The sequence below is a fragment of the Equus asinus genome, chromosome 28 (assembly GCF_041296235.1).
Source record: "Equus asinus isolate D_3611 breed Donkey chromosome 28, EquAss-T2T_v2, whole genome shotgun sequence".
NCBI classification, from domain to species: domain Eukaryota; kingdom Metazoa; phylum Chordata; class Mammalia; order Perissodactyla; family Equidae; genus Equus; species Equus asinus.
Window position 1 is genome coordinate 50,013,645 of NC_091817.1, and position 27,521 is coordinate 50,041,165.

At 50.1% G+C, this 27,521-nt stretch overlaps 1 protein-coding gene across 2 annotated transcripts in view; it reads left to right on the plus strand.

Moving 5' to 3' along the window:
* ZC3H18 (zinc finger CCCH-type containing 18) overlaps window positions 1-27,521 on the plus strand; it is a 60,604-nt gene that overhangs the window by 18,131 nt on the left and 14,952 nt on the right. For both annotated transcript variants that reach the window (XM_044761041.2, XM_044761039.2), the window contains 5 exons: window positions 7,218-7,366; window positions 7,702-7,794; window positions 8,659-8,816; window positions 14,016-14,133; window positions 15,363-15,631. In XM_044761041.2, coding sequence (XP_044616976.1) covers window positions 7,218-7,366; window positions 7,702-7,794; window positions 8,659-8,816; window positions 14,016-14,133; window positions 15,363-15,631 — 787 coding nt within the window. The remainder of the gene's footprint in view (window positions 1-7,217; window positions 7,367-7,701; window positions 7,795-8,658; window positions 8,817-14,015; window positions 14,134-15,362; window positions 15,632-27,521) is intronic.

A 27,521-nucleotide genomic window follows, 5' to 3' on the forward strand; every position in this document is an offset into this window, starting at 1 on the left:
AATTTATAAGCTTGGTGTTAAATTTAGATGAAATCCTTTTTTTCCCCCTGAGGAAGATTCGCCCTGAGCTAACATCTATTGCCAGTCTTCCTCTTTTTGTATGTGAGCTACACCACAGCATGGCCACTGATGAGTGGTGTAGGTGTGTGCCTGGGAACTGAACCCAGGCTGCTGAAGCAGAATGCACCAAACTTAACCACTAGGCCACTGGGGCTGGCCCAGGATGAATTCATTTAAAGTCCCTCCAATAGCAAGAGAATTGACTTTAAAAATAAAAGGAAGTTTGTTGCATTTGGCAAGAACATGGAGAAATGGAACCCTTATACAGGTCTGAGGGGAATCTGAAATGGCACAGCTGCTCTGGAAAACAGGCTGGTGGCTCCTCAGAAGGGGAAGGATAGCGCCACCACATGACCTACAAGTTCCACTTCTGGGTGTCTATCCAAGAGAAATGGAAGCGGGTCACAAAAACTTGTACATGAATATTCATGGAAGCATTATCCCCAGTGGCCAAAAAGTGCAAACAACCAATGTCCGTCAACTCATGAGTGGATCAACACAATGTAGCACATCCATACGGTGGACTGCTATTCAGCCGTAAAAGGAGTGAGGTCCTGACACTGCCAGATGGGTGAGCCCTGAGGACATCATGCTGAGTGAAAGAAGCCTGCCCTAAAAGGCCCCATATTGTGCAGTCACACACATATGAGCTTCCAAATTAGGCAGATCCATAGAGAAAGCAAGCAGATCAGTCATTGTCTAGGCAGGGGGTGGGGGGTGGCTGAGGAGTGCAGAGTTTCCTTCTGGGGTGATGAAATGTTCTGGAATTAGATAGTGGAGATGATTGCACAACTTTGTGGCTATACTGAAACCCACTGGACTGTAGACTTTAAATGGGATCGTTTTATGGGATGCGAATTATATCTTAATTTGAAAATTCTTTTTAAAAAATTGGTTAGTTATATTTCTATTACAAGTTGTAATTTGCAGATTAATCATTTAATTCCCTTAGCGCACACATTGACAGTTGTGACCATTGACAGCAAAATATACTTAGAAATACAAATTGAAACATTTTAAAGCACCGATGCTTTGATAGGTATAGTTTTATTTCTCATGTGTTTGAGTTGAATCATCAAGACACGAAGTTCTGTCCACGAAGGCATAAATAGCATGTTCTTTACACTGTGTCCTACCATGGGTTTCTGGTGTGCCCAGCTGTCATCAGTGTCCAGCCCAACTGTGGGCCAGGCTGCCTTGTCTCTGCTCCTTCCTATTCCCACGCTCTCTCTTTTAATTGTGATACAATGCACATGATATAAGATTTACCATTGTTAAGCGTACAGTTCAGTAGCGTTGAGTACGTTCATCTTGTGGCCATCACCACCATCCACCTCCAGAGCTTTTTTTTTTTTCCCCAAAGATTGGCACCTGAGCTAACAACTGTTGCCAATCTTCCTTTTTTTTTTTCTTTTCTGTCTATTTTTTCTTCCCAAGTCCCCCCAGTATATAGTTGTATATTTTAGTTGTGGGTCCTTCTAGTTGTGGTACGTGGGACGCCACCTCAATGTGGCCTGATGAGCGGTGCCATGTCCACGCCCAGGATCCGAACCTGCGAAACCCTGGGCCACCGTAGCGGAGCACTCAGCCACAGGGCCGGCCCCTCCAGAGCTCTTTGCATCTTGTAAAACTGAAACTCTACCCCCATTAAACACTAACTCTCCATCTCTCTCCTCAGCCCCTGGCTCCTGCCATTCTACTTTTCTGTCTCTGAATTTGATGCCGCTGAGTACCTCTTATAAGTGGAATCAAACAGTATTTGTCCTTTTGTGAGTGGCCTATTTCACTCAGCATAATGTTCTCAAGGTCCGTTCATGTTGTAACATGTCAGGATTTCCTTCCTCTTTAAGGCTGAGTGATGTTCCATTGTGTGGATGGACCACATGTTTATCCATCTATCCGTCCAACGGTGTTCACTTAAATTGCTTCCACCTTTTAGCTATTATGAATAATGATGCTCTGAACATAGGTGTGCAAGTATTTCTTCAAGACCCTGCTTCACATCTTTCTGGGTCTGTACCTAGAAGTGAGATTGCTGGATCATATGGTGGTTCTGTTTTTAATTTTTTGAAGAACTGCCAGCCTGTTTTCCACAGCAGCTGCACCATTTTACATTCCCACCAGCAGTACACAAAGGGTCCCAAGTTCTCCACATCCACGCTAACACTTATTATTTTCTGATCTTTTGATAGTCCTAATGGGTGTGAGGTCGTATCTCATTGTAGTTTGATTTGTATTTCCTTGATGATTAGTGATATTGAACACACTTTTGTGTACTTTTTGTTCTCTCAGTGTTCTCTTTTGTGTTTAAAACAGCAGGTCTCAAAGAGTGGTCTGTGGCCCGCTAGGGGTCCTTGAGATTGTTTCAGGGGAGCCCTGAGGTCAAAACTATTTTCATAATAATACTAAGACTGTACTAGTAGTCAGCGGTCAACCACTATGCACTCACAGTTAAAGAATGCCAGTTTCACTCAATTATGTCTGTGATAGAGCAGTATGAATTATAATTAAATTTCATACTTGAGTACGGATCTTTTTTTTAAAGATTGGTACCTGACCTAACATCCGTTGCCAGTCTTTTTTTTTTTTTTCCCTTTTTCGTCCCCCCAAAGCACCCCAGTACATAGTTGCATATTCTAGTTGTGAGTGCCTCTGGTTGTGCTATGTGGGACGCCGCCTCAGCATGGCTTGATGAGTAGTGCCATGTCTGCGCTCAGGATCCAAACTGGCAAGACCCTGGGCTGCTGGAGTGCACGAACTTAGCCACTCAGCCACGGGGCTGGCCCCCTGGATCTTTTCTAAAAAACAACTTTATTGAGGTATAATTTACATGCCATAAAATTTGCTTATTTCAAGTGTACAATTCAATGATTTAAAATTTACCAAGTTGTGCAGCTATCACCACAATCCGGTTTTAGAACGTTTCCATCACCCCAATAAGACCCCTCAGTACCTGTCTCTTCAATAATCAATATTATGATATGGGAAGCGCACGTGGAGCCCCTCGCTGTGCACAGAAGTATGAAGCCTGTCTCCAGGGAGGCCGCCCGTGTGCGGTTTGTGCTGTGAGCTGAGCCAGCCGCTCTCCCCAGGGAGTGCCAGGTTCCATCACAGGGACAACTGAGCCATGCCATAGTGACACAGAACCAAGTCTCCTCAAAGACGAGCCAGGTGAGCCTGCTGCTTCAAGGAGAACAGCTGCCAGTGTCTATGACTACCGAGAAGATTCCAGCTTGCACGTGAAAATGAGAAATTTGGAGAGCCTGTGACCCCACTGTGAGCCTGACAGCTTTGCAGTGTTTAATGACTTGCAAGTGACCACTCCCTGGTGTTACAAGGTCATGCCTGGGTAGGAGCTCCATTACCCGGTCAAGACAGACCAGTGGACTCCAGTGGATCAGTTGGAAAAGTAACAGGACAGGGTTATGGAGCCCACGTGGCAGCTCTGAAGAGGCCTTCACTTGTCAAGTTTAGCATCAGAGTATCCAGAGCATCTGAAAAAGCTGTTAAAATAAACTTCCTCATCCACCTACATCTCTGAGGCTGGATTCTCCTCACCTGCTTCATCCAGAGCAACCCATCGCAGCAGACTGGATGCAGAAGCAGACGTGAGAATCCAGCTCTCTGCTGTTCTAGTGTCAGCCTTAGATTTGCAAAAAGGAAGATGGTGCTGCTCATCTCAGCAAGGATTTTTTTAAATATAGCTATTTTTCATAAAACGTTTATGTTAACCTGTTACATATGTATTATATCTTTTAAGTTTTCTCAGTTTTAATTTCTACAGTAAATATCGGTAGATATAACCTGTATAAACAAAGGCTTTTTGGGGTCCTAAGACCAAAAAGTGAGAGAGCCACTGGTTTCTAGTCTACATTATTTACAGAGAAGAGCCCAGAGTTTGTATGCAATTGTTGGATTTTATGCCTGTTAGAATACGTATTTGTAGATGTTAGGTTTGTCCTTAATATTTAATTATTAGATTTTTATATATTCTGCCTCCTTTTCATGAAGTTTTTTTCTTTCTTTTTTTCTTTTTTGTGAGGAAGATTTGCCATGAGCTAACATCCGTTGCCAATCCTTTTTTTTTCTGGTTTTTTTTTTTTTTTTTTTTGCTTGAGGAAGGTTAGCCCTGAGCTAACATCTGTGCCAGTCCTCCTCTACTTTGTATGTGGGACGCCTCCACAGCATGGCTGATGGTGGAGTAGGCCCACACCCGGGATCCAAACCTGCAAACCCAGGCTGCCAAAGTGGAGCATGCCGAACTTAACCACTCAGCCGCGGGGCCAGCTTCTCATGAAGTGTTGTTTAAAAACCACAAAGCACATTAAAGTTCATTTTGACTGTCCCTGTATTTATTACCTATTCTGAATTATTCAGAGTAGCAGGAAATGGGACCAAGGAATATTTAAGTAAGACCATTATATCCGAAAGTCTTTGTTTAAAATTCTATCATGAAGTAAGTACTTGGTTTGGAAAATAGATATTATAAAATTATTTCAACTGTTCCAGTAGGATGCATCGCGGATGCAGTGACCATGCAGTCTGTAAATGATACCCGCACTGCACTGGACTGCTCACCAGTCTGACCATCAGAAACTTAAAAATCTGGTTTCCAGACCTACCACACACACACTCCCACGTGTGCCACAGGAGCGGGTATCTTCTTCTCCTGACCTTTCACACCTTGGGAGAGATGGATTCCTTGGGTTGGTCCAGCGTGTGGGTTGTGACCAGCAGGTTGCTGGCATGGGAGACGTGGCTCTCGCTTCCTGTCGTCCGTGTTGAGTTTCCTGGATTTCTGCTGAGCGACCCTTGCAGGTTTTCTGCGTGTGTCGTGTCTGTGTCACTGATAGCTTGGGTTTGTTGCTATTGAGTTTGCACGTTCCTTTTTTGTAGATATATTGTTTAGTGACAAAAAGCAGAGTTCAACATGGAGTGTCTGATATAACCAGGAAAAATGGGGATGGACACCCAGACTGATTGATGACCCCTAATACGTTGATAACCTCAGATGGCAGCTCTGGAGACGGAGACTTCACAGCCTTCCTTTTAGAGTCTCTGGATGCTTTGTTTACGTGGATTCCTTTTACTAGTCTTATTATGAAATGTTTCACATACATAAACTAATATAATGAGACAGGCATAAGGACTAATAAAAAAATAAAACAATTCCTGACATGCCCACCATCCGTTAAGAAAGAGAAGATCTCCAGGCCTTTGAAGCCTGCGCACAAGGTGACGGAACTCATCCCGCCGTCCTGCCCCCCACAGCTCTTTGCATTTCGCTTGTCCCCTCCGGCTCATTGCCACGTCCATATACAAAATCCTTCCATCATTTTTCCTGTCAGAGTCACAGTCCACAAGAAGTTTATGTTGTGAAATTTCATTTAGAAGCCGAAGACCACATAATTTTAAAACCAGAAGATCTATTTTTGCTTTCATTTCCTGAAGAATTTTTTTTCCAAACAAATTCCTTTTTTAGATTATGAAAGTAATGTGTGCTGACAGAGTCACGACAGTAAAAGATAAAAGTCTTTCTCCTTCCACAGTCCCAACAGTTTGGGATATATCCTTCCAGACTTTTTTCTACACAGATAAAATTCATCTTTAAAAGGCTGTGGGAGGGGCCGGCCCCGGGGCCGAGAGGTTAAGTTCACGCGCTCCGCTTTGGCGGCCCAGGGTTTTGACAGTTCAGATCCTGGGCGCCGATATGACACTGCTCCTCAGGCCATGCTGAGGCAGCGTCCCACATGCCACAACTAGAAGGACCCACAACTAAAAATACACAACTATGTACCAGGGGGCTTTGGGGAGAAAAGGAGATAAAATCTTTAAAAGGCTATGGGATCACACCATTTCTGCTGTTCTGTTGTGCCCACATTTGCTGGACATTGGTCCGTGCCGTACGTGGGGACAGCCTGTACTTCTTCCTGGAGCTGCTGCTTCTCTTTGGTGACCGGGGTCCAGCATATGCTCAGCAAGGATCTTGGTGCCCAGGAGCAGGGCGCCCAGGGAGTTGGGCTCTGTCACCCACCGCCCGCATCTCTGGGGGTCACATGCGCCTGCCCTCCCTCTCACTTTCTCCCTTGTTTCTTCTCATCCACTGGCTCCTCTGTCCTGCTGCCAACGGAGCGAGCGACCTTAAGCACTCAGCCACCGGGCCAGCCCGCCGTAATTATTTTTGAGCCTGTGTGCATATTACCTATTCAAAAAATTAAATTTTTAAAAAGTGATTCATTCCCTAATTGAGTTAAAAACTTAGACTTCTTGCCTTCTGTGCTGAAAAGTCAAATGATTTCCTTGAATAGTGTTGGTGTTCTGTTGCTGAGTAATGCTAAAAGGTGACCTTTATTGTTTTCTGTTTAACACACTTTTAAAGTACCAGAAATATCCTGAAATGGTTTGTGAGGCTTTTGATAAGAGAAACGCACATGTACAGAGCTGGTAAAGATAATCCTGAGACAGACTTGCAGACTTCTGGTTGTTTTTAGGCATCTTGCTGATCTTTCTTTCAGTGTGAGTGGTTTTTTGGGTCAGAATGACGATCTTGTTCCGGGAGTGCCCTGAGCCCCTGGGGCACAGAGTCTCCTAAGCAGTGAGCCCACAGAGCGGGGTCCAAGAGAAAAGCTCTTGGACTTTTCTGTTTTCAGGGGAAACGAACTGTTCACAGAGTGACTTTGGAACAGGGCCTTGTTTCCTCTAACATGTCCCTGGCCACCTCCAGGCACCCTTTAGCAAGTGCCACTTGCATGAAGTCCCCCTGCCTATAGTCTGGCCCAAGACTGTCCAGGGCCGCCTGCTGGGGAACTCATGTGTGTGCGCGCATGTGCGCACATCCACGCACACCTGCTGACAGGTGAGGGATGGGGGATGCTGTGCTCGGTTCAGGTGTGAGGAGTGAGTCCACGCACTCTTGCACAGCTGCCTGGCCTCATGGGGGGAGATGACGGCCCAGCAGCCTGCTCTGAGCCCTGGCCCTGCCACTGCAGCCATCCATGCTCTGGCTCGTGCGCCCCGTGGGGTGGGGAGGGTCACACCCGTGGCCTGTGAGTGCCCTTAGTGCCATCTGGCACATCACAGGCCCTCAGTACAGCTGCTGCTCCTGGTACCGGGAACCTGATTCAGGGACCCATTCTGACCTCCTTGTGTTTCCACAGGGAACTGTACGTGGGGGATGAACTGCAGGTTTATACATCCTGGAGTCAACGACAAGGGCAACTACTCCCTCATCACCAAAGCCGAGCCTTTCCCGCCTAATGGCGCCCCACCTCTCGGACCTCACCCACTGATGCCGGCCAACCCCTGGGTGCGTGAACGCCTCTTCTCTTTAATTGCTAGCAAATCAGACATCTAAATTCTGTTTGTGAATCTCCAGCTTAAGGCACATTAGTATGCCATGTGTAAAAGTTATTTCTGTGATATCTCAGAGTCACAGAGCCGTCTTCCAGATGCTTCCATGGTCTCTGTGTAGTGGTAATCTTAGACTCAGAGCTGCTGTGCTGGGGCGGAGCCAGGCTTGGAGGAGAAAGCAGGCAGTGTGTGGCCGACTGATGTGTTAGTTGATGTTTTGCTCCTCTGTTTCTTTATAGATTCTAACGTTTTGTTTGCTTTCTCAACTTTTCCCTTCTCGTTTTTTAATAGGGTGGGCCAATAGTTGATGAAATTTTGCCTCCACCTCCTCCAGAACCCCCCACAGAGAGTGCCTGGGAACGAGGACTCCGGCATGCGAAGGAGGTAACAGAGTTCAGCAGACACCTGAGAAGAAAAATACTAGTGGTGGTCCTTGCACAGAACTAGCATTTCTTTGGTCCAGAGACAATGATCAAGAATTCAGTAAAGCCTCCGAATTGAGGGGTGTATTTCTGTGATTTCTCTGAAGAGTGAAAGAATGGAAAAGGATGTCTGACTGTCTCTCCAAAATGTGCTAGGTCATGACAGAGCCCAGGAGGCCAGAGAGGCCCCTCCTGGAACACAGGCCCCTGTCTTCATGTGGCCTGAGCAGCACCAGGCCTCCCCTCTCCCCACGCCTCCCGCGAGGCAGAGCTCTGGCCCTGGGTGTCCAGGCTTGTCATGTGTGGGCACCAGGCCTGCTTTCTGAGCACCCACGTGGGTTTCTCTTCACTGAGGTGGCAGACTAAAGCAAAACCGCTCTCCTCACGCCCTCAGCGCACACTCAGCCACCCCTTCCTCCAAGACTGGAACGCTTCCGTGCGCCTTTTCTGCCAAGAGCAGACTACTTACTTTCATCTCCACAGTCGGTCCTCGTCACTGATGGAATCTCTGGGACTCCCTGGTTCAGGGCTGGGACTATTTCTAGGAAGTGACAAGCTCTGTCACCCTTCCCCACACAAGGGTGAGCTCCAGGGCGCTGCTTGGTGGGCCTGTCCTGAGTGCTGGGTGCAGCTAGGTGTGCAGAGACGGGGTGTTCCAGTCCCCGTGGAAGGCGCGTGGGATCCTGCACCCACCCCAGGCCCACAGCTTGGCGCACCTCACCCGTTGAGCACTCCCCATCGGGCTGCGCCAGCCACGGCTCTGAGGGCCAGTCCCTTTGTTTTTCCTGCAGTAACTAGTTTTGGCTTCTTTTTTCTTACCCTGTAGGTTTTAAAAAAAGCAACCATTCGAAAAGAACAAGAGCCCGATTTTGAGGAGAAAAGGTTTACAGTGACCATTGGTGAAGATGAACGGGAGTTTGACAAAGAAAATGAAGCTTTCCGAGATTGGAACTATCGGATCACGAGAGATGTCAGAGACACAGCGTAAGGACTGGTTCTGCCTCTTCTTTCCCTTCTGAGAGAGAATGGCATTTCCCCAACTGGGGGGCCGGGCTTGGGAGAGCAGTGGCACGGAGGTTCCCCGAGGCCTGTGGCTGGTGCCCGCCCCTCCCTGCACTGAAACCACTGCCCTGCCCTGAGTGAATTGCAGACGTTTTGCAGTTGGCATTCCTCATTTTTTTGCTTCTATGAAGGGAATGTTTCAGCTCTGTACGGGCCCAGGTGACTGGGGAGGGCTTGCTCCCATTTGGGTTCTTACCAGCTCTGAGAGTTTTCCCAGCTGTTGGAAGACCCTGAAGCCCCTAGCTCTCCAGTCCTCCTGCAGTCCCCCAGGACCCGGGGAAACGTGCAGTTTGTCACTAATGCCCAGGAGCATAGCAGGTGGGACCCTTTTCATTGTAAATGCTGCCTTAATTATTTTTCTACCAGACATTTGATTATGAGTCTTTTAAAAGATGATTACAGAAGAAGTACATGTGGTTGAAAAACCTGAGTCAAATCCTCAGAAATTGTGTGATGTACTAAGTACAGCTCTCGTCTCCCAGCGCTCCTATTCCAGGGGAGCCTGGCTTTGTCTTGCTCACTTCTGAGGCGACAGAAGGGACCAGGCTTCTGAGCAGCCAGTGCAGAGTGGGCTCGGGTCGGGGACGGCCCTAACTCAGTCACCTGAGCTGGCTCCAGCATCACCCTGGTCCGTGGCAGCACTTGTGCTTTTGTGTTTGCTGCTAGAAAGCCATAATCGCTGATTCCTGGCTAAAACAACAGGAAAAGGTACAGAAAATAGGCACACATGCAGTGCTTGCTTCAGGATCCAGTCGTGTTGACCTGGACCCGTGACAAGGCTGTCTCAAGGCCCTCTTGGCCCATGTTGGCTCCCCAGGCTCTCTGCTTGCAGGGATGGGAGGGGAGGACGCTTGAGTGGTCCACGCCTCTTGTGGCAGGTAGCAGCTCAGCGGTCAACAGGTGGAGATTTAAAGATGTCATTCAAACTGCTCTGTGTTCTAATCGTGTGTGTGGAGACAGTGTTAGATCACAGACAGGAGCGTGTGAGTCAGGCTGCGTCTGCCGTGTCCCTGTGGCCATATCCCTACAAGTTTTGAGGCCTCGCCTTTTTCTTGAGTAAAGTGAGGGTGGTGCTACTGTTCTTCCTGCCTCCGGGGCGTGTGGAGTCACAGGAGCCAGTGCGCACGGAGGCACTCAGAAGAGCACAGCACCTGCTCTGTGTGGTTACTGTGCCTGTGAGCAAGGAGGCTTTAGAACCTCGGGGCCATCCTCGACACACTACTTCCCGTCCCTGGCTGGAGCAGGACCTTGAAAGTGCCTGGTGGAGCAGCCCGAGGGGCAGATCTGTGCTGTGCACGGTGGCTGCACAGGAGCTGTGTTCTAAGGCCTGTCCTGGGTGTAGGGCCAGGCTGACTGGCTGCTGGCTCCGCACCTTCCCTGCTGGGCCCTCAGGCTCTAAAGCCTCCAGGGACAGGCCTCAGAGCCAGGATGTGACTTGTGTTTGTGTTTTGTTTGTTTTTGAAACATATGCTGTGCATCAGAATGAACCTGGGCCTTTTGTGACATGCATATGCCAGGCCCCACCCAGACCTGGTAAGTCCAGACCTCTGGGAAGAGGGTCTTGGCATGTATCAGGTGGGAAAGTGCCTCAGCTGTTTCTGCTGGCACTCAGGGCAAGGGCTGTGTCAGTCAGGGTCCACCAAGCGGAGGACACACCCGCCTCCTGTCACGGAGAGCACTGAACATAAAGACCTGCTGTCTAGGGGATAACAGAAGCAGAAAGAGGGGTAGCAACTGCAGGAAGGAGCTGCCACCCCAGCGGGAGGGAGGGAGAGAAGAGTTTGGAACTGTTAAAACTGAGAATCTGGGAGAAGGAGCTGGAACTCAGTCTGCTGAGGAGGGGACACTGGCCAGCTGTGGTAGCATCTCCAAGGTGGGTGATGAGGCCAGGCTGGGGAAGTGAAGGGAACTGCTGCTGCTGGGACAGAAGTCCTGCTGACGGGAACAGAAAGGAGACCAGGACAGAGCGAGCCCTTCTCCGCCCCAGCCGGCCTGCTCCCTCTGGCACCCGCTGTCGGCCAGCCCTCGCTGGAACAGCTGGCACAGCAGGGTGCACTTGGCAGAGTGTGAGGAGGGTGGCAGAGAAACCCGTCGGTAGTTTACCACCGGGCTCGAGGGCCATCAGTGGAAGACTCAGCAAGACCAAGGCTCCTGGTTCCTGCTTCCTGGGACCTACTGTGCCCACGCACTCCTTACCCAGTGGCGCAGTAGGCCTGTGATAAGGTTACAGCCTGTTGCACAGGGGAGGGAGGGTGGTAGAAGGGACTGAAGGCTGTGCTTCGCAGGTGTGGTTCCTGAGCCAGCAGCAGCACCCCCTGGGGGCTTGTTAGAAACGCACTGTCAGCAGTCCTAGGAAGGGTGGAGCCCAGCCGGCTGTTGTTAACAAGTCCTCCAGGAGACTGCAGTGCCACTGAGGCCTGAGGGCCACGGTTGCAGTTCTGGGGTGTAGGCCCACTGACCTGACGCTGAGTTTCAGGGAAAGAAAAAGTGACTAGTTGTCACACAGCCTCTCAGCATGGTCAGGTTCTGGTAGTTAGGAACCAGGTGCTGTGTTGTAGGACCAGTGGGAAAAGGTGCCCGTTCTAGAACTCTTGAGGAAGTGTTCTGAGGTGGTGTAAAGACCAGGAAAATGGGTTGCTTCTTTCTACCTTGTTTTGGAATTAAACAATTTGTCTAGCAGGACCACTTAAAGTGATGGAAAAATACTGCTTTTCTAGACAGACACCCCCCAATTCATAGCTGTAAAAGTTCCTTTTCCAGCACCTCAAGCACTTCATTCAGATGCCATCTGACCTGTGAGACCTCATGCGCAGGAGACATTATGAAATGTCTGTGCCTGGGGCTGCGGAGACAGTGTACCAGAATGCTCCACTGAGTCCCACGCAGGGGGAGTGCAATCCAGAAGACATAGGGACCCCCAGGAATGCATAGGGTGTCACCTGCGAGGGGTAAGGTCATTGGAACAGAGCTTCATAGTAAACCAGGACCACACTACCAGGCACGTGTCCAGGGCCTGGGACTGCGCACCTGCCAGGTATGTCCTCCGAGACGTGCCCGAGGAGTGGGCTGTTGCCTGGTTGTGTTTCGTGGCAGCATTTTTGTGTGTTCCCGAAGAGAGAGGCCCTGCCGGGCTGGTGGGCAGCCCAGGCTTGGTTCTGAGGGAGATGGGCTGAGGGAACACCATGTGCCCTGTCCCTCTCGGCTGTATCCTCAGACTCCGAGAAATCCACAGGAGAGAGGCCACTTTCATTTGGCTTAGCAGCTTCCTAAAGGCATTTGCCCGTACAGCCCTCCCTTGTGAGGAAGCACACCCTCATGCCCACCTGGGAAAGCATTTTCTGGGGTCTTAATTGGCTGTGTGTGGTGTTAGTCCTATATTTTTAAGATCACAGGAGAAGTCTATGCTTCGGGGCCCGCGCTGTCATCTCTTCCTTTCTGTGTAACAAGATGCTGGGCTGCCGCAGGCCTCTGCAATAGGCACTGTTTGTTGTAATTAAAGATTATCTGAGTAGTGTGAAGATTTGAGCATGAGAAAGATGTCTGCCTGTTTGGAATGGAAAAGAGCTGTCATTAGCAGAGCCAGCCGTGGGTTAGTCCCTGCCAGAAGTGCTGGAAATGCTGGAGGAGAGATTTCCTAGAAAGCAGCCAGCCGAAGGCCATGTGGACAGCTGGAGATATGCGGCAGTGAGGGCAGCATCACAGCCTGCAGAGCAGGGGCCTCCCAGAGCGGGGCCTCTGCACGTATGGGCACCTCAGTTTCCCCATCATTTTACCCAAAGGAGAGAGTTGGTCTGGAGCCAAGAAAACCCTGAAAGAACCTCCTGGGGTCCACCTGTCGCCAGATGCATGTTTTCCTCTCCACCGCCCCCCTGGGGTTCACAGCACCCCTGGGCCAGGTCCTCTGGGTCGGCGTGCACAGCATCTGGCCCTGGTGGGCAAGGTGGGGTCTGCTGTTAGCTTCTTCCCAGTGGTTGGTCATCTGTCCTGTCCCTGTTGATCAGAAGTCCACCTTTGCCCAGCCAGAGGCGACCTTTATGGAATGTATTGGTCTGTTTCCAGACTTGTGCTTTATTCCTCTGGTCCACTTGTTCCTGCACATGCCAGGCTTCCTGTAATGTTGTAATGTCTCAGAGGGTGTGTCCTATCTTTTCCAGAGTCGTCTTGGCTGGTCTTACCTGTCTGTTTCCATGTGAACTTGGGGATCAGCTTGTCTAGCTCACTGGTGTTTTTACTGGGATTGCCCTAAATTTGTAAATTAATGTAGGGAGAGCTGACACATCTTAGTGATGTCCAGTCACCCTATCCACAGACCAGGAACGTCGTGTCATTCATTCACACATGCTTTTGTGTCTTCCTAGAGTATTTTACAGAGTTTTCCTCAAGTAGGTCCTGCACGTTTCTGGTTAAATGTGTTTTGTTCTTAAGTATTTTTTCTTCTTTCTTGCGGTTGTAAATGAGGAGCACTTACCATGTACCCGTCTCCTAACTGGTTGTCATTTGTGTATACGAAGGCCTTGGTTTCTGTAGGTTAATTACTGGGCTCTTCTGGCTCTTGGAATTGGCTCTATCACCAAGTCAGTTTTCTGGGGACAGCATCATTTAATTTGCAAATTGGGATCTTTTCACCCCTTTTCCCCTTCATCTGCCTCTCATGGGCTCCCTCATCTGACAGCGTTGGCGGAGCCTCTGGCACACTTGGTGGGTCATCAAGGAGGCATCAGCCTCCTCATACTGATCCTACAGAGATGCCTCCTCTGTTCCCGTTGAGTAAGATGCTGGCTTTAGTTCTGAAGTGTATATGTATATTTTATCACGTTAAAGTATCATTCCCTGTTTTCTTGAGTATTTTCATCAGGAATGGGTATTGAATTTTTGTCACAGACATTTCATCATCTGCAAACGTAATCCTTTGACTTTTCTCTTTAGGTCCATTATGATATGTAGTGTATTCACGAATTCCTAATATTGACTCAACTTTGCTTTCCTGGAATAAATCCCACTTAGCCGTGGTATATTATTTTCTTAATGTGGTGTCAGATTCTGTTTGCTAACATTTTATGTAACGTTTTGCATTAATATTCCTAAGAGATGAGATTTATTTTTTACTTGCTCTTTTTTCAGACTTGAGCCTTATGCAGATCCTTATTATGACTATGAAATAGAGCGGTTCTGGCGTGGTGGGCAGTATGAGAACTTCAGGGTGCAGTATACAGAGACGGAACCGTACCACAATTACCGGGTGAGTGTGACTGGAGTGTGCACATCTCAATTGCATTCATCAATTCGTTAAAATCACCCCTTTTGTTGTTTATAGGACTTTATATGGGCTATATAGTGTTGGCAAACTGTACCAATTTCAAGCCCCAGTTGAGTATAGAGAACTAATTCAGATCCGTGGATTAAATTTGGTAATTTGAACAGAGACTTCCTTGAGTTTATCTCCATTCTAGTCTGGTTTTTGTAAAATTAGATTTGCTGGTTGGGTTATTGATACGCATTTGCAGGGGAGTGTGCTGCGCCCTCTTCTGGCGCTTTGGCGACAGTGTTCATGATGATGGTGCCCTTCCCATGTGGCAGTGAGCGGGCTGAGTGCGGTCCTCTGGCCTCCACCAGCCGTACCGTGTTGGACTAAGGGAGGGCTGATCTGCACTGGCGCTCCTCTGAGGGTTTAGTGTCTGTACAGATCCTCTGTGCTTCAGGCTTCGGGTCCCTGATCTGGTGCTCTTAGGGTGAGATGATACAGCTGCCACTGGGAAGAGATCAGTCAGAATCAGTTCCGCAGTTTTTGTGCTGTGACTTAAGTGACAGAGTCATGAGTTTTCAGGACCAAAGGGAACTGCCTGGGAACCCCTCAGATGGTGAGCTTGTGGAGAGGAGAGGACTTGGTTGACCATCTGAGCCCCTCTCCGCTGTAGAGCAGGCTCCTTGCTGGGGTCGGGCTGCAGGAGTGCGGTGCCTCGTGCCAGGCAGGGCAAACTTGGAGGTACCAGGGGCCTGCGGGAGTCTCTTTGCACCACGTTCCCTGCTGTGTCCAAGGGGCGGCCAGCATGGGGTCCGGAGTGCACATCATTTCCCACGGGCCACCTGAGGCCCAAAGCCTGTCTGTGTGCTGCAGTCTGGGCTGGATTCCGTTTTAACTTTGAGTATTAGAGCAAAGGAATGAGTAGGAACAGAGTAACCGTTCAAACAGGTGTTGGAGGATTGTGCTTAGGAAAACAAGAAGCCACCGTGTTGGGGTGCCCACCTGTTGCAGACACGGCTGAGCAAGGTGCTCCGGGCGCTGCCCGAGGCTGCAGAAAGCCTGGCCTCTGTTCCCACCGCGGGGGCTGCTGCCCGGGCGCCCGTGCAGTGGGGTGGGGGAGCCCCTCTAGGTTGTGTCGCCTCTAACCTGGCGCTGATCGCGTTTGGCGGCGCTGCGGGAGCACTCGGCCGCCCTGCGCGTTCACTCCGCTCTGCTTGCTTCCGCAGGAGCGCGAGCGCGAGCGAGAGCGGGAGAACAGACAGCGCGAGCGCGAGCGGGAGCGGGACCGGGAGCGGGAGCGGGAGCGGCGGCAGCGGGAGCGCGAGCGCGAGCGGGAGCGGGAGCGCGACAAGGAGCGGCAGCGGCGGAAGGAGGAGTGGGAGCGCGAGCGCGCCAAGCGCGATGAGAAGGACCGGCAGCACCGCGACCGCGACCGCGACAAGGAGCGCGAGAAGGAGAAGGAGAAGCCAAAGCCCCGCTCCCCGCAGCCCCCAAGGTAGGCGGCCGGAGGAGCGCGCGGGGGCTCGGGCTCGCGGGTAGGCGCCTCGTGGGCCGCGCTGCCCGGGCGCGGGGAGGCCTGGAGCAGGGCGGGTGGTCCGTTAGGAGGCGCAGAGCTGGATGGAGGGTCTTGCGGCTCGACCGAGGGTGGCTCCCACCCTGCGGTACGGCACGCCGTCTACAGTGCTCGGCCCGCGTCCAGCACAGAGGAGGGCGCGCCAATGCCGGCCCAGCGCCGGCCTGCCTCACCCAGTGAACACGTAGCTCAAGTCCATCCGCCGGTGTCCCGCATGTGCGGAGTGGTGGCGCCGCCGCTGCGACTTTAAAACGCTCTCGTTCCCGAGAGGAGGCTCACAGCCGGCGGCTCCACGCTCTGGTGCGCGCTCCTGGCGGGGCGCATCGCGGGTCAGGACTGAGGGTCCTCGTGGCTGCCCACCCAGCAGGGTGTCCCCGGGCTCCTCCACGCGGCCCTGCGCCCCTCTTCGTGCCCACCGGCGCTGCGTGGGGGGTCGCGCGTCCTCCGGTGCGGTTGTCTCCGCCTTCTGGCCGCCCTGAAGGTGAACGTCCCGGGCGCGGCTCCCTCTCTCTGGGCGCACGCCTCGGAGGGACCTGTGCGGCCCGTGCTCCGTGTTTTCCCCGGAGGAGCCGCCGGACCCCAGCGGCGCCGCGCTTACGTTCCCGCCTGCCGCGCGCGGGCCGCCTCTTCCCCGGCCTGCCCTCCGGTCCCGTCCGCGGGGCGCGCAGTGCTGTCGAGCATCCTGTCGTGTGCTCAGTGGCCGTGGGTATGTTTTTTTTGGAGAAACGTCTACTCAGATCTCTTGCCCATTTTGTAGTTTGGTTGTCTTTATTTTTGAGTTGTAAGACTTCTTTATATATTCTAGATACGAGTCCCTTATCAGCTATGATTTCAAATAATACTTTATCCCTTTCTTTGGGTTGTCGTTCCGCTTTCTTGATGATGTCCCTGTTTTTTTTTTTAAATTTTTTTTAAGGGAAAGCCTCTTATTTTTTTCCCTAGCTTTATTGAGCACAGTTGACCTATCACATTGTGCGAGTTCAAGGTGTGCAGTGTGATGATCTGATAGAGGGACATAATGCAAAACAGTTATCACAATAAAGCTGGTTAATACCAGCATCACCTCACACAGTTACACTATGTGTGTGTGTGGTGAGAACATTTAAGACCTGCGCTCTTAGCAACTTTTAGGTGTACAGTGCAGTATGCCAGCTCTAGTCACTGTGCTGCACATTAGCTCCCCAGAGCATATTCACCTCATAACTGGAAATTTGTGCCATTTGACCACACCTCCCCATTTCTCCCACCCGCCCCCCCCCCCCAGCACGCGGCAACCACCATTCTACCCAGCGTCTCTGATTTTGGCTTTTTTAGATTCCACATGTAAGTGAGATCATATAGTGAGAACAGAGAGTCTTTCTCTGCCTGACTTATTTCACTTAGCATAATGCCCTCCGGGTCCATCCGTGTTGTTGCAAATGGCATGATGTCATTTTTTATGGCCGAGTAATATTCCCTCGTATATACAGTCATAGCTTGCTTAATGACGGGGTGCATTCTGAAAAATGCATTAGGAGATTTTGTCATTGTGCGACCATCATAGAGCATACGAAAGGAGAACAAAATTCGCCATCCTAAAATGTGTCTCTTTAACGTGAGGATTATTTTAGACTGATTTTTTTTTCTTTGGCTCCCCAAATCCCCCAAGTACATAGTTGTATATTTTTTTTAGTTGTGGGTCCTTCTGGTTGTGGCATGTGGGACGCTGCCTCAGCATGGCCTGATGAGCTGTGCCATGTCCACACCCAGGATCCGAACCTGTGAAACCCTAGGCTGCCAAAGCAGAGCGTGGGAATTTAACCACTCAGCCACAGGGCCGGCCCCTAGACTGATTATTTTTAAGAAATAAAAGACTCACAGTTTTTCTTCTCACCTTCCCCTTAACTGCCTAAATAAGAATTCAGTCAGATAAAAAAAAAACTTGTCTCAGGAAGTGAACTCTCACCTTAGCATCACATGAACTAGGGGGAAGACAAGGAAGAACCTAGAAAAGCCGATTTGTTGGGCTCCCCTCTGTGTTCTTCTGTTTCTAGGTGGCCAAACACTTGTTTTCCAAACGTCACTCCTTGTCACCTACCTGTGAATTGCCTTCCTTCCCTTTGAAGTCCTTGACGCTCCCCAGCCCCAACATCATCTTCTGTCTTTAGCTGAGGATGGTATTTAACGTGAGGGCTTCAGCCATTTTAATGAGTTACTGTTTTCCTGGGTTTCTCCCAGGTATACATGTTACTAATCTTTTGTTTGTTTTTCTCCCCTTGATCTGTGTCATGTCAATTTAATTCTTAGACCAACCAGAAGAAACTAGAAGGGTACAGGAAAATTTCTTCCTCCCCTACAGCACTTACACAAACCTACATGGCAGAGCCTACAACACACCGAGGCTAAATGGCAGTAATCTTAGGGCGCTGCCATCGGTGACTGACATGCCGTTATGTGGCACGTGACTCTTGATACCGCCACTTCTGTATCCGTTCATCTGTTGGTGGACACTTGATATTGTTTGCAGGTCTTGGCTATGGAGAATAGTGCTGCAGCAAACATATCGCTTTGATAGTGAGATAGTGCAGATATCTCTTTGATAGTAATTTCATTTTCTTTGGATAAATACCCGGAAATGGGATCGCTGGATCATATGCTAGTTCTACGTTGTGTGTGTTTGTGTGTGAGGAACATTAACCCTGAGCTAACGTCCAATGCCAATCTTCCTCTTTTTGCTTGAGGAAGATTGTTGCTGACCTAACATCTGTGCCAACCTTCCTCTATTTTAAGTGGGATGCTGCCACAGCATGGCTTGATGAGCAGTTTGTGCTAGTTCCGTGCCCAGGATCCAAACCTGCAAACTCCAGGCCGCCGAATCAGAGCACGCCAACTCAACCACTCTGCCACTGAGCCAGCCCCGTGGTAGTTCTATTTTTAATTTTTTGAGGAACTTCCATACTGTTTTCGTAGTGGCTGCACCAATTTACCTTCCCACCAACAGTGCACAAGGGTTCCCTTCTCTCCACATCCTCTCCAACGCTTGTCACCTCTTGTCTTTCTGATCACAGCCATTCTGACAGGTGGGAGGTGATGGCTTATTGTGTTTTCAATTTGCATTTCCCTGATAATTAGTGATGTTGAGCACCTGGTCATATACCTGTTGGCCATCTGTGTCTTCTTTGGAAAAATGTCTGTTCAGTTCCCCTGCCCACTTTTTGATAGAATTATTTGGTCTTTTGTTGTTGAGTCATGTGAGTTCCATACATTTTTTGGATATTAACCCCTTATCAGGTAGATGGTTTGCAAATATTTTCTGCCATTTGATAGGTTGCCTTTTTATTTTGTTGATGGTTTCCTTTGCTGTGCAGGAGCTTTTCAATTGGATATAATCCCACTTGTTTATTTTTGCTTTTGTTGCCTTTGCTTTTGGTGTTATATCCAAAAATCATTGCCAAGAGCAATGTGAAGGAGCTTTTTCTCTGTTTTCTTCTAGGAGTTTTATGGTTTCAGGTCTCATATTTAGGTCTTTAACCCACTTTGATTTAATTTTTGTGAGTCATGTAAGACAGGGTCTAGTTTCATTCTTTTGCCTGTGACTGTCCAGTTTTTCCAGCACCATATGTTGAAGAGACTGTCCTTTCCCGCTTTGAGTATTCATGGCTCGCTTGTCAAGTATTGATTAACCATAGATGTATGGGTTTCTTTCTGGACTTGCTGTTCTGTTACATGTTCTATGTGTCTTTTTATGCCAGTACCATACTGTTTTGATTACTGTTGCTTCATAGTACAGCTTGAAATCAAGGAGCATGATGCCTCCAGCTTTGTTCTTCTTTCTCAGGATTGCTGTGGCTATTTGGGGTCTTTTGTGGTTTCGCACAAATTTTAGCATTGTTCTGTTTCTGTGAAAACTGTCATTAGAATTTTGGTAAGGATTGCATTGAATCTGCAGATGGCTTTGGGTGTATGGGCATTTTAATAATGTTGATTCTCAGTCCGTGAGTACAGAACATCTTGCCATTTCTTTGTGTCATCTTGAGTTTCTTTCATCAGTGTCTTATAGTTTTCAGTGTCCAGGTCTTTCACCCCCTTGGTTAAATTTATTCCTGGTATTTTAGTCTTTTTTGGCTCGGTTCTAAATGGATTGTCACCTTTGTTTCTTTTTCAGATTATTTGTTGTTAGTGTGCAGACACGGATCTGGGTCTTACGTGTGGGTTTGTGTCCTGCAACTTGACTGCATTGGTTTTATTGGTTCTAACAGTGTTTGGTGGGTGAAACCAGACCCTCATTCCTGTATCTTGTCCTTTTGATTGGACGAGCTCCTTTCCTGTGTGCATCTGTTTCTGACAGTAGATGTCAGGACAGGAGTCTTCCGTTTTAAGGTTATCTGTGGCTGCAGCAGGGCCCCCGGTTTGTGTAAGTGCCGCCTCTGACTGTTGTCATCCTCGGGGTTGCAGTGAACTGACCTCCCTAAATTTGCTGGGTTTTTTCATACTTTCCTAACATTGGGCAAAGTAATGTTCTCAAAGAACACTCAGAGTAAATCCCATAGTTTAGATGCGCTGAGAGTTTGTTCTTTAAGAGACTGCATTGATGAATCTTTTTTTACAGTAATCACTCTTTCAGTTATCTTGACGTTTATGTATTCATTTGAATGGAACAGCCTGATCCTGACTCTCTGTTGTTGGTCCCTTTGAAGCCCCTGTTTGACAGAAGCCCTTTCCCCTAAGCTGCACAGCGTTTCCAGAGTGGACTCGGTCCTGGGGCTGCGGTCCCCGTGGGAGCACCGCTGGGAGGAGGAGGCCCAGCTCCCTTCTGCTCACGGCCGCCTCTGCACTTCATCAGCCGCACCCCAGCCCAGCCTGTTCTCGCATCCCCCACTCACTCCTGTCTCCCTACCCTGCTTTATTCCTCATAGCTCTTCTCACCCCCTGGTGTCATACAACTTGTTTACTCATCTGTTGCCATCTGTCACCCTTCTAGAATGTAACCCCCTGGGGAGCACTGCAGTCTCAGAACATTTGCTGGGTACGCTGAGTTGTGGCTCTGGTCACAGCCTGCGTTTTGACCTTATGTGATGCAGTGAGTGTTGTAGGACAGGGAAAATCACAGACTGAATTCTGCAAACAGAACTAACTCAGTCTGCTTTCCAGCCAGATTCATCAAATGGCTGTTTTCATGCTTATACAGACTGTTGGTCTGAGAAGCAGAGACACATGTCTAGGTCAGAGTGTCACTCTGCCCATGTGACTCCATGGATGCCTGAGTCACATCAGCAAGTCCACTTTACTGGTTTTGTCATTTACAGGCGTATTTACTCTGGCCACAAACCCCCTTCCCCAGCCCCTGCTAACATGTCCTGTTGTTTCCAAGAAGCCAGGCAACTCTTGCAAGTCAGAGGTCTATATTTCCAGCTCAGGGACACTTACACACACGAGTGTGCTTTGAGAGTGCCTGTTGGAGGGCAGCTGCACAGGTCAGCTGTGTGTCCCTGCTCGTCAGTAACCCAGGGACAGGACGGTGTGTATGAGACAGGCCCATCTGGTGCTCATTCCTGTTTCCACTGCTGCTGACCCCACGAGAGGAAGTGTCACTTGAACCCACAAAGAGGGTTTTAAAGGCCGTAGCATTTATTGGCTCGGCCCCCAGGCAGCAGGTCACTGTGAAGAACAGCCTCCGTCGCTCTGTTTGCACAGCCGTGGGTTCTCAAGTGAGGGAAGGGGTCGCTGAGGACTCAGCCGCTCCAGCAGGTCAGGTTCAGGAGGCGGGACTGAGTGAGTCCTTCCTAAAATCAGAGCAGCTCTCTGCTCTCCAGCGGGTTCTGGCCTGGTTTGTCTCCTTCTGTGGGGTTCCGGCCTCTCCTTTTCTTCCCAGAACTCTCAGCGGGCTCCTGTGGGCCTGCGCCCCCAGCACCTGCTGCCACCAGCAGAGGCAGGGCACTCCCCATCACTTGGTCTGAACTCAGCCTGTCTCACTGGCACTAGGGAGTCCCGAACCCCAGCTTTGATCGCCCTGGCTGGAACCCTGCCAGCCCACTGCCAGAGCAGAATTTCTAGCATGGTCCTCCTATTTCCTTTTCCTTGGATCAGCCAGAGCGGGCATGCCCACTTGTTCAGGACGTGGCTGAATTTCCCTACAGTAAAACGTTATATGATCTCCCTTCCATACTATATACTATACTATAAAGTAGGCTTTATTTGTTTAGCTCTTGACAGGTTGAGGATTTTTCATCAGCAGCTGAATGAAAAGAACTTTTCTCACCTAAAACAGAAGAATGACATAACTCCATCCAGGAGGAGCCTTGAGAAGCTTTTGTCTTCAGCCACTGCCTGAGGGACTGTGTACAGTGAGGCAGAATCCACTGGGAATATTACTTGCAGGGTCCAGGGGCCATCAGTCAGAGTAGATGATGATAAACTTTAATGAAGTGTGATGATTCTTCTGTTTTGTCTGTGGCCAGCAAGAGCTCTTTAACCCCAGCCCTGCCGTTGGCCAGGAGCGGGAGGCGCAGGCACGCACCAGTGAGCCGTGGGATGCGCCATTGCAATGCCAGGGGCCCCCTTCCTCTCGCCCGCCGCCTGTCAGCCGTCTTCCCTTCACTTCTCCCTCACCTGCCTGAGCTGCGCCCCTCTCGGGCAGGCGGCGGGTGAGCTGTGTTCTATCAAATGGCCGCCCCAGGAATTCCTTGTCAGCTTTCCTCCAGACCTTGTAGGCTCAGTACAATGTAAGGATGTTTAGAGATTGTGTCACTGTCTTGGTCCAGGTTTTCCTGCGGTAATTACGCCTTTTGAGGCCTCCTGTCCACTCCCACATCAGGGCTGTTTTTAGACTAAACAATTCTATGGAACACATCAGTGTAAACAAGGGAAACCCCTTTTGTGAAGCCTCCTCCTGATCCTTATAGCCAAGCCAGTGGGGCATGCTGTATCGGGCGGGGCCGAGGCAGGTAATTGGGGTGTTGATTGGCATGTGCAAATTAATTTCATTCTCAATAGACATAGTAATTGAGACTTCCTGGAGGAATTGCCAGACTGCCTGCTGTCTTTAAAGATGTTGACTAAACACTCCAGTGTACGTTTGAGGCCTGACGTCCCTTGGGGGCGAAATGACAGGCTTCTTATTTCCTAGGGGATCCGCTGCACTGTTCCTGCCGTATCCTCACCCTCACTGAAGCCTGCTCGTTTCCCACTGGGGTAATGGGCCGTCTCAGGGGGCCCTCGCCCCGCACAGGCCATCAGTGCAAGTGCTGGGCAGGCTGTCACTTCGCCCTGAGACCTGCTCTGGCATGAGCATGCTGACCTACCTGTCTCCAGTTTGGGGTACACTGGGGATCTTGGTGCATTGGAGGCGGGCAAGTGTACATCGCTTTCTTCAAGGGAATCTGTGACTCTCCCACTTTTGAAAAAAATACCTATCAGATTTCCCTCTGCTTTCGGTGACTGTTTTCCTTCCCTGTTTTCTTGGGCGCAGCTGCTCCCCAGGCCTAGCCCAGTGCTGGGGCTGGTGGCTCACGGCTTCCTCTTTGCTCTGCCTCAGCAGCCGTGGCTCATCACCACCTTTCAGTGCCATCTCGTCCCATTGGTGTCCTCATCTTGCATTTTGGAGTTCATTGATTTCATGGACTTGACCATTACAAGTTGTGATTGATTGCGTCTAGACCCCTATGTGGTGTCGCACACCTTTGCTGCTCCTGAGTGTGTCAGACAACCATACCCAGATGGCTGTCAGCAGCCACACAGGATGTGCGTGACCTGGGGAAGCAGGATGGCGCCGTCTCCTGAATGCCATGCGATGGGCAAGTCACCCTGGCCTCGAGCTCCACTCCCAGCTCTGGCATCACAATGCTCCCTGATGAGCCAACGTCCAGAGGTGGCTCAGAGAGGCCCCTCAGCATGTCACCTTGCCTTTAAAGCAGTCACTCATCTTTCTCTTGCTGCACAGGACACTCCCCTGGGAATTTAATAAACCTTTTGCCTTTCTGATCTCTCATTCGAATCCATCCTGGGCTTGGCCTAATTGCTTGTTTCTGAGAAAGTCATTGTGCCCAGGGCATTTTTGAGGAAAAATGGATCCTGTTTTTTAACTTCTTGTTTACGTACCCACTGAATTGTCCAGAAGTTGCCCAACTGTTTGAGAAAGATGAAAAGAGAGGTAAATAGTGGTCTTTCATGTACGCATATCTAAGTATAGACATCTGACGTCACTAGGCATTAGGTTAATAGAGACAAATACAAATACAGTCATGAATTAGAACCAGGTATTGTTGAGCCTCTTCGAACAGTCCTCTCCACGGTTATAGCTGTGCATTCAGTGTGGGGAAGTAGAGACCTGATGTGAAAACCTAACGCAACGTTAGTAGTCTTGGAAATGTCGGAAAATGTATTTGAGGGACAAGCCCTCACCATTGAAACAGAAAGTCTTAATGACACTTGCCCACCACTTGAAACAGTGCAGGTTTTTCTTCTTTCTGTTCACCCGGAAATTAAAGTGTGAGTGGGTGGGAACATGTGTCTCACCCTTCTTAGCAGTTGCCTTTCTCTCAGGCCAACTTGCTTGTGATTCAGTTGAAGTACATATTCAAAGTCTGTGCATTACAGTGGCGGCTCTCCAGCCCTGGTTCCCCTTGCTGGAGAGGGCTGTCTGTCTTGCCCCACCTTCTCCAGCCTCACTTGGAAGAACGGTCGGCAGTGAGGGCAGCCCTTCGTGGGCAGAAGCTCTGTTCGATCTGAGGCCGTGGCTCAGGACCAGGCTCTGGGCTCCTGGAATTGTCAGGGTTCTGGGATTTTGCTCTGTGCCTCATCGGGTCAGCGTGCACTTGGCCTGTGTTGCAGGCCTTCTGCTGGGTCCTGTAGGGATCACAAGGTTGAGAAACGTGACTAGGAGATAGAAATTCTGTCACTTTCTCACTTTCCCTGAGAGAGGGCCAAACAGCTTGGTGGAGGCTGGAGGAGGGTTGTAGCCAGCTGGGTGGATCATAAAAAAGTCATAGTCCTGGACGGGGGACTCGTGGGCTTCTGCCGGAGGTCGGTGTTCCAGAGGGAGGGACTGGCTGCCAGGCTCAGGGCTGCTTCAGCTGGCGGGCGTCCACCCCGCTTGGGGGGACGGGCGTGGTGTTTGGGCAGAGAGGGGGGCAGCTGGCATTGGGAGCTGCTCGGATGTCCACAGGGGGCTGGGCGGGAGGGGCCCACCCAGGAGTCCAGGAGAGAGATGTGGCAGCCCTGAGCCAGCACTTGGGGACACAGGGACTCCATTTGGGACCCTGTGGGCGGTTTCCTTCAGTTCTAAGAGAGGTGGCCAGAGTACAGGTCTTTTGTTTCATGCCCCACAAAGGTTCCGATTCAGGTAGTATAGAGCTGCTGTGAAGGGCGGCGTTGTGAGCTGTTCAAGAAACACATGTAAGCAAGTGCAGTCTGGGAGAAGTCCATGTGCTTCGAAGGCCCTTCTCCCAGATCTGTATCAGATGTTGAATGTTTTGCTTTGAGAAGAGGCCTTCATTCTTTTTATCTTTTTTCGTCTTTGACCCCAAACCTGGAGCTGCTCAGGTCGGAGTTTCCTGACACTCTTGCATCATGGGCACCGCACACCTGTGGCCGCTGATGTAAGAGTGAGGCGTGTCCTGAGTTGACTAAGGGCCCTTTGTTGTATTTGTGTGACAGTCGTCACAGGTACAGGTACAGCTGACCTTTGCTCCTTGGAGTCTCTCCCCTGTGGCCTTGAGCACAGGGTCAGGTGCCTGGGAGATAAGATTGTGTTGTGGCTGCATCTGGGGAAGGCACTTGCTCCCTCCCAGGGTACTGGAGGGTTTTTTCCCCTCTCTGTTCAGAAGTGTTTATGCAAATTCCAAGTCTGTGCTGCCAGCTTTGGGTGCTGGTCCTCCTCACCGAGGTCCTCGCTCCCCATTCGGCTCCCTCTGCATCTTCACATGGCACAGGGGCTTTGGTGGGTGGCCGTGTAGAGGGGGTGGCAGGCCTGTTGAGGTCGTGGTTGGTTCATTGGTTTCTTTGTCTTTCTGGTTTTCCAGGTCTCATTAGCCTCTGCTCTGGCTGTTGCCATTCAGTGAGAGAAGGGCTTTGGCTTCAGGTGCCTTGGGCTCTCTCAGAAAGCAGAGGTCCAGCCCTACTTCTCTGCCATCAGCTGGAGGCCCAGGTGTGACCCCAGCCCCACAGTCAGAGAGCAAACCTGTCAGGCCACCTTGGACGCAGGTCGTGGGCCCGGTGGTCAGAGGTGCCGGCCTCCTCCAGGAGTTGCGGAGCACGTCAGCCTACGCTGTGTCCTCTAGTTACTGTTGCCTTACCACCTGGGTCGTGTTTGACCTCCTGATGGGTGCGGGACGAGTGCTGGCCCCGAGGGTGGTGAGCTCAGAGAGCTGAGGACTGACGCCAGCAGCACTGTGCTCTTTAGGAGCCCTTGTGCTCTAGCACCTTCCGTCAGTGAGCAGGACCTTGCCTCTCCTCGGAGGTCCCCACGAGAGGTGAGAATATGTCACTAAGACCAGTTTTTAGTAGAATGTCTAAGTATGTACTAGTCAACAGTATTAAAAGATTTTCTTTACAGAGATGGAAAAAATTTTAAATAACGTTTGAGATGTGTTCTGTAATAAATGTAAAACATGGCAATTTAGGAAAGTTTGGAAAACTTTCTAGAAATAGAGAAGTAAGGAAGAAGAGATGGCCTGGAGAGGATGGCTGCTTTTGCATGGTGGCCACACTCCCCAGATGCCGCACACAGTGGCTGTGGGGCCAAGCATCTGGGGGCATTGCCCATCTTGCTCTCTCTCCCCTCTCCAATATTATATTAGCATTTTCCCCAAATGGATTTTTAGTGGACTCTTTACTGACAGTTCATTCGGTCATTTTTTTCTTTCCAAAACATCTACCATTAAAATTGATGATTTTAGTTGTGCATCCAAGTCTGAAACCATTTCTTCCTGGTTTGGGTCCCCAAGTCTGGGCACTGGCACAGTGAATGAGAGGCTTTGGGGCTCCTCCAGGCCTCTTTCTGGCACTGTTCAAGGAGCCAGCTTTTATTTATTCATTTATTTATTTGAAGATTGCCACTTGAGTTAACAACTGTTGCCAATCTTCTTTTTTTTTTTTTTTTCCTGCTTTTTCCTCCCCAAATCCCCTCAGTACACAGTTATATATTTTAGTTGTGGGTCCTTCTAGTTGTGGCATGTGGGACGCCACCTCAGCATGGCCTGATGAGCGGTGCCATGTCTGCGCCCAGGATCTGAACCTGCGAAACCCTGGGCCGCTGAAGCGGAGCGTGCGAACTTAACCACTTGGCCCCAGGGCCAGCCATGGAGCCAGCTTTTAAAACCTGTAGTCTTATCCTCAGAGCAAGTGAAGGAGTCTTCCCGGTGAGTGTTGACTCTCAGAACCTGTGGAGGCCTGTGCTGGCCACGTCTCTGGCCTCATATGGTTTTCTTTTCGTGCCATGGTGGGGGCAGGGTCCCCATGGCTACAGCAAGAACTTGAGTCCTGTCGTGGCTGCATCATGAGTCACTCCCTGGGTTTCCGCCTCCTTCTCTCTCCCTGTTAGAAAGGCTGCAGTTGACAGAGCTGGGCCATTCTGGTGACTAATGGGAAACCTGGTGGCCAAGGAATTCCATTTCCTGTTGCAGCCTCAGAATGACAGTAACCCAGGAAGTGTAAAGGTGAAAGCAGCGCCCGGGCTGCCTGGAACAGGCCGGGGCTGTCCCACAGCTTCACTGCCTTCTTGGGCTTTTCCAGGAGGCCACGCTGAGGAGCTGGTGTGGCAGCAGCTTTCAGGCTTTGGGGCTGAGATAGCAGGGATTTTAGGCCTCAGTTTACTGTGTCCCTGGGGCAGTGTTAA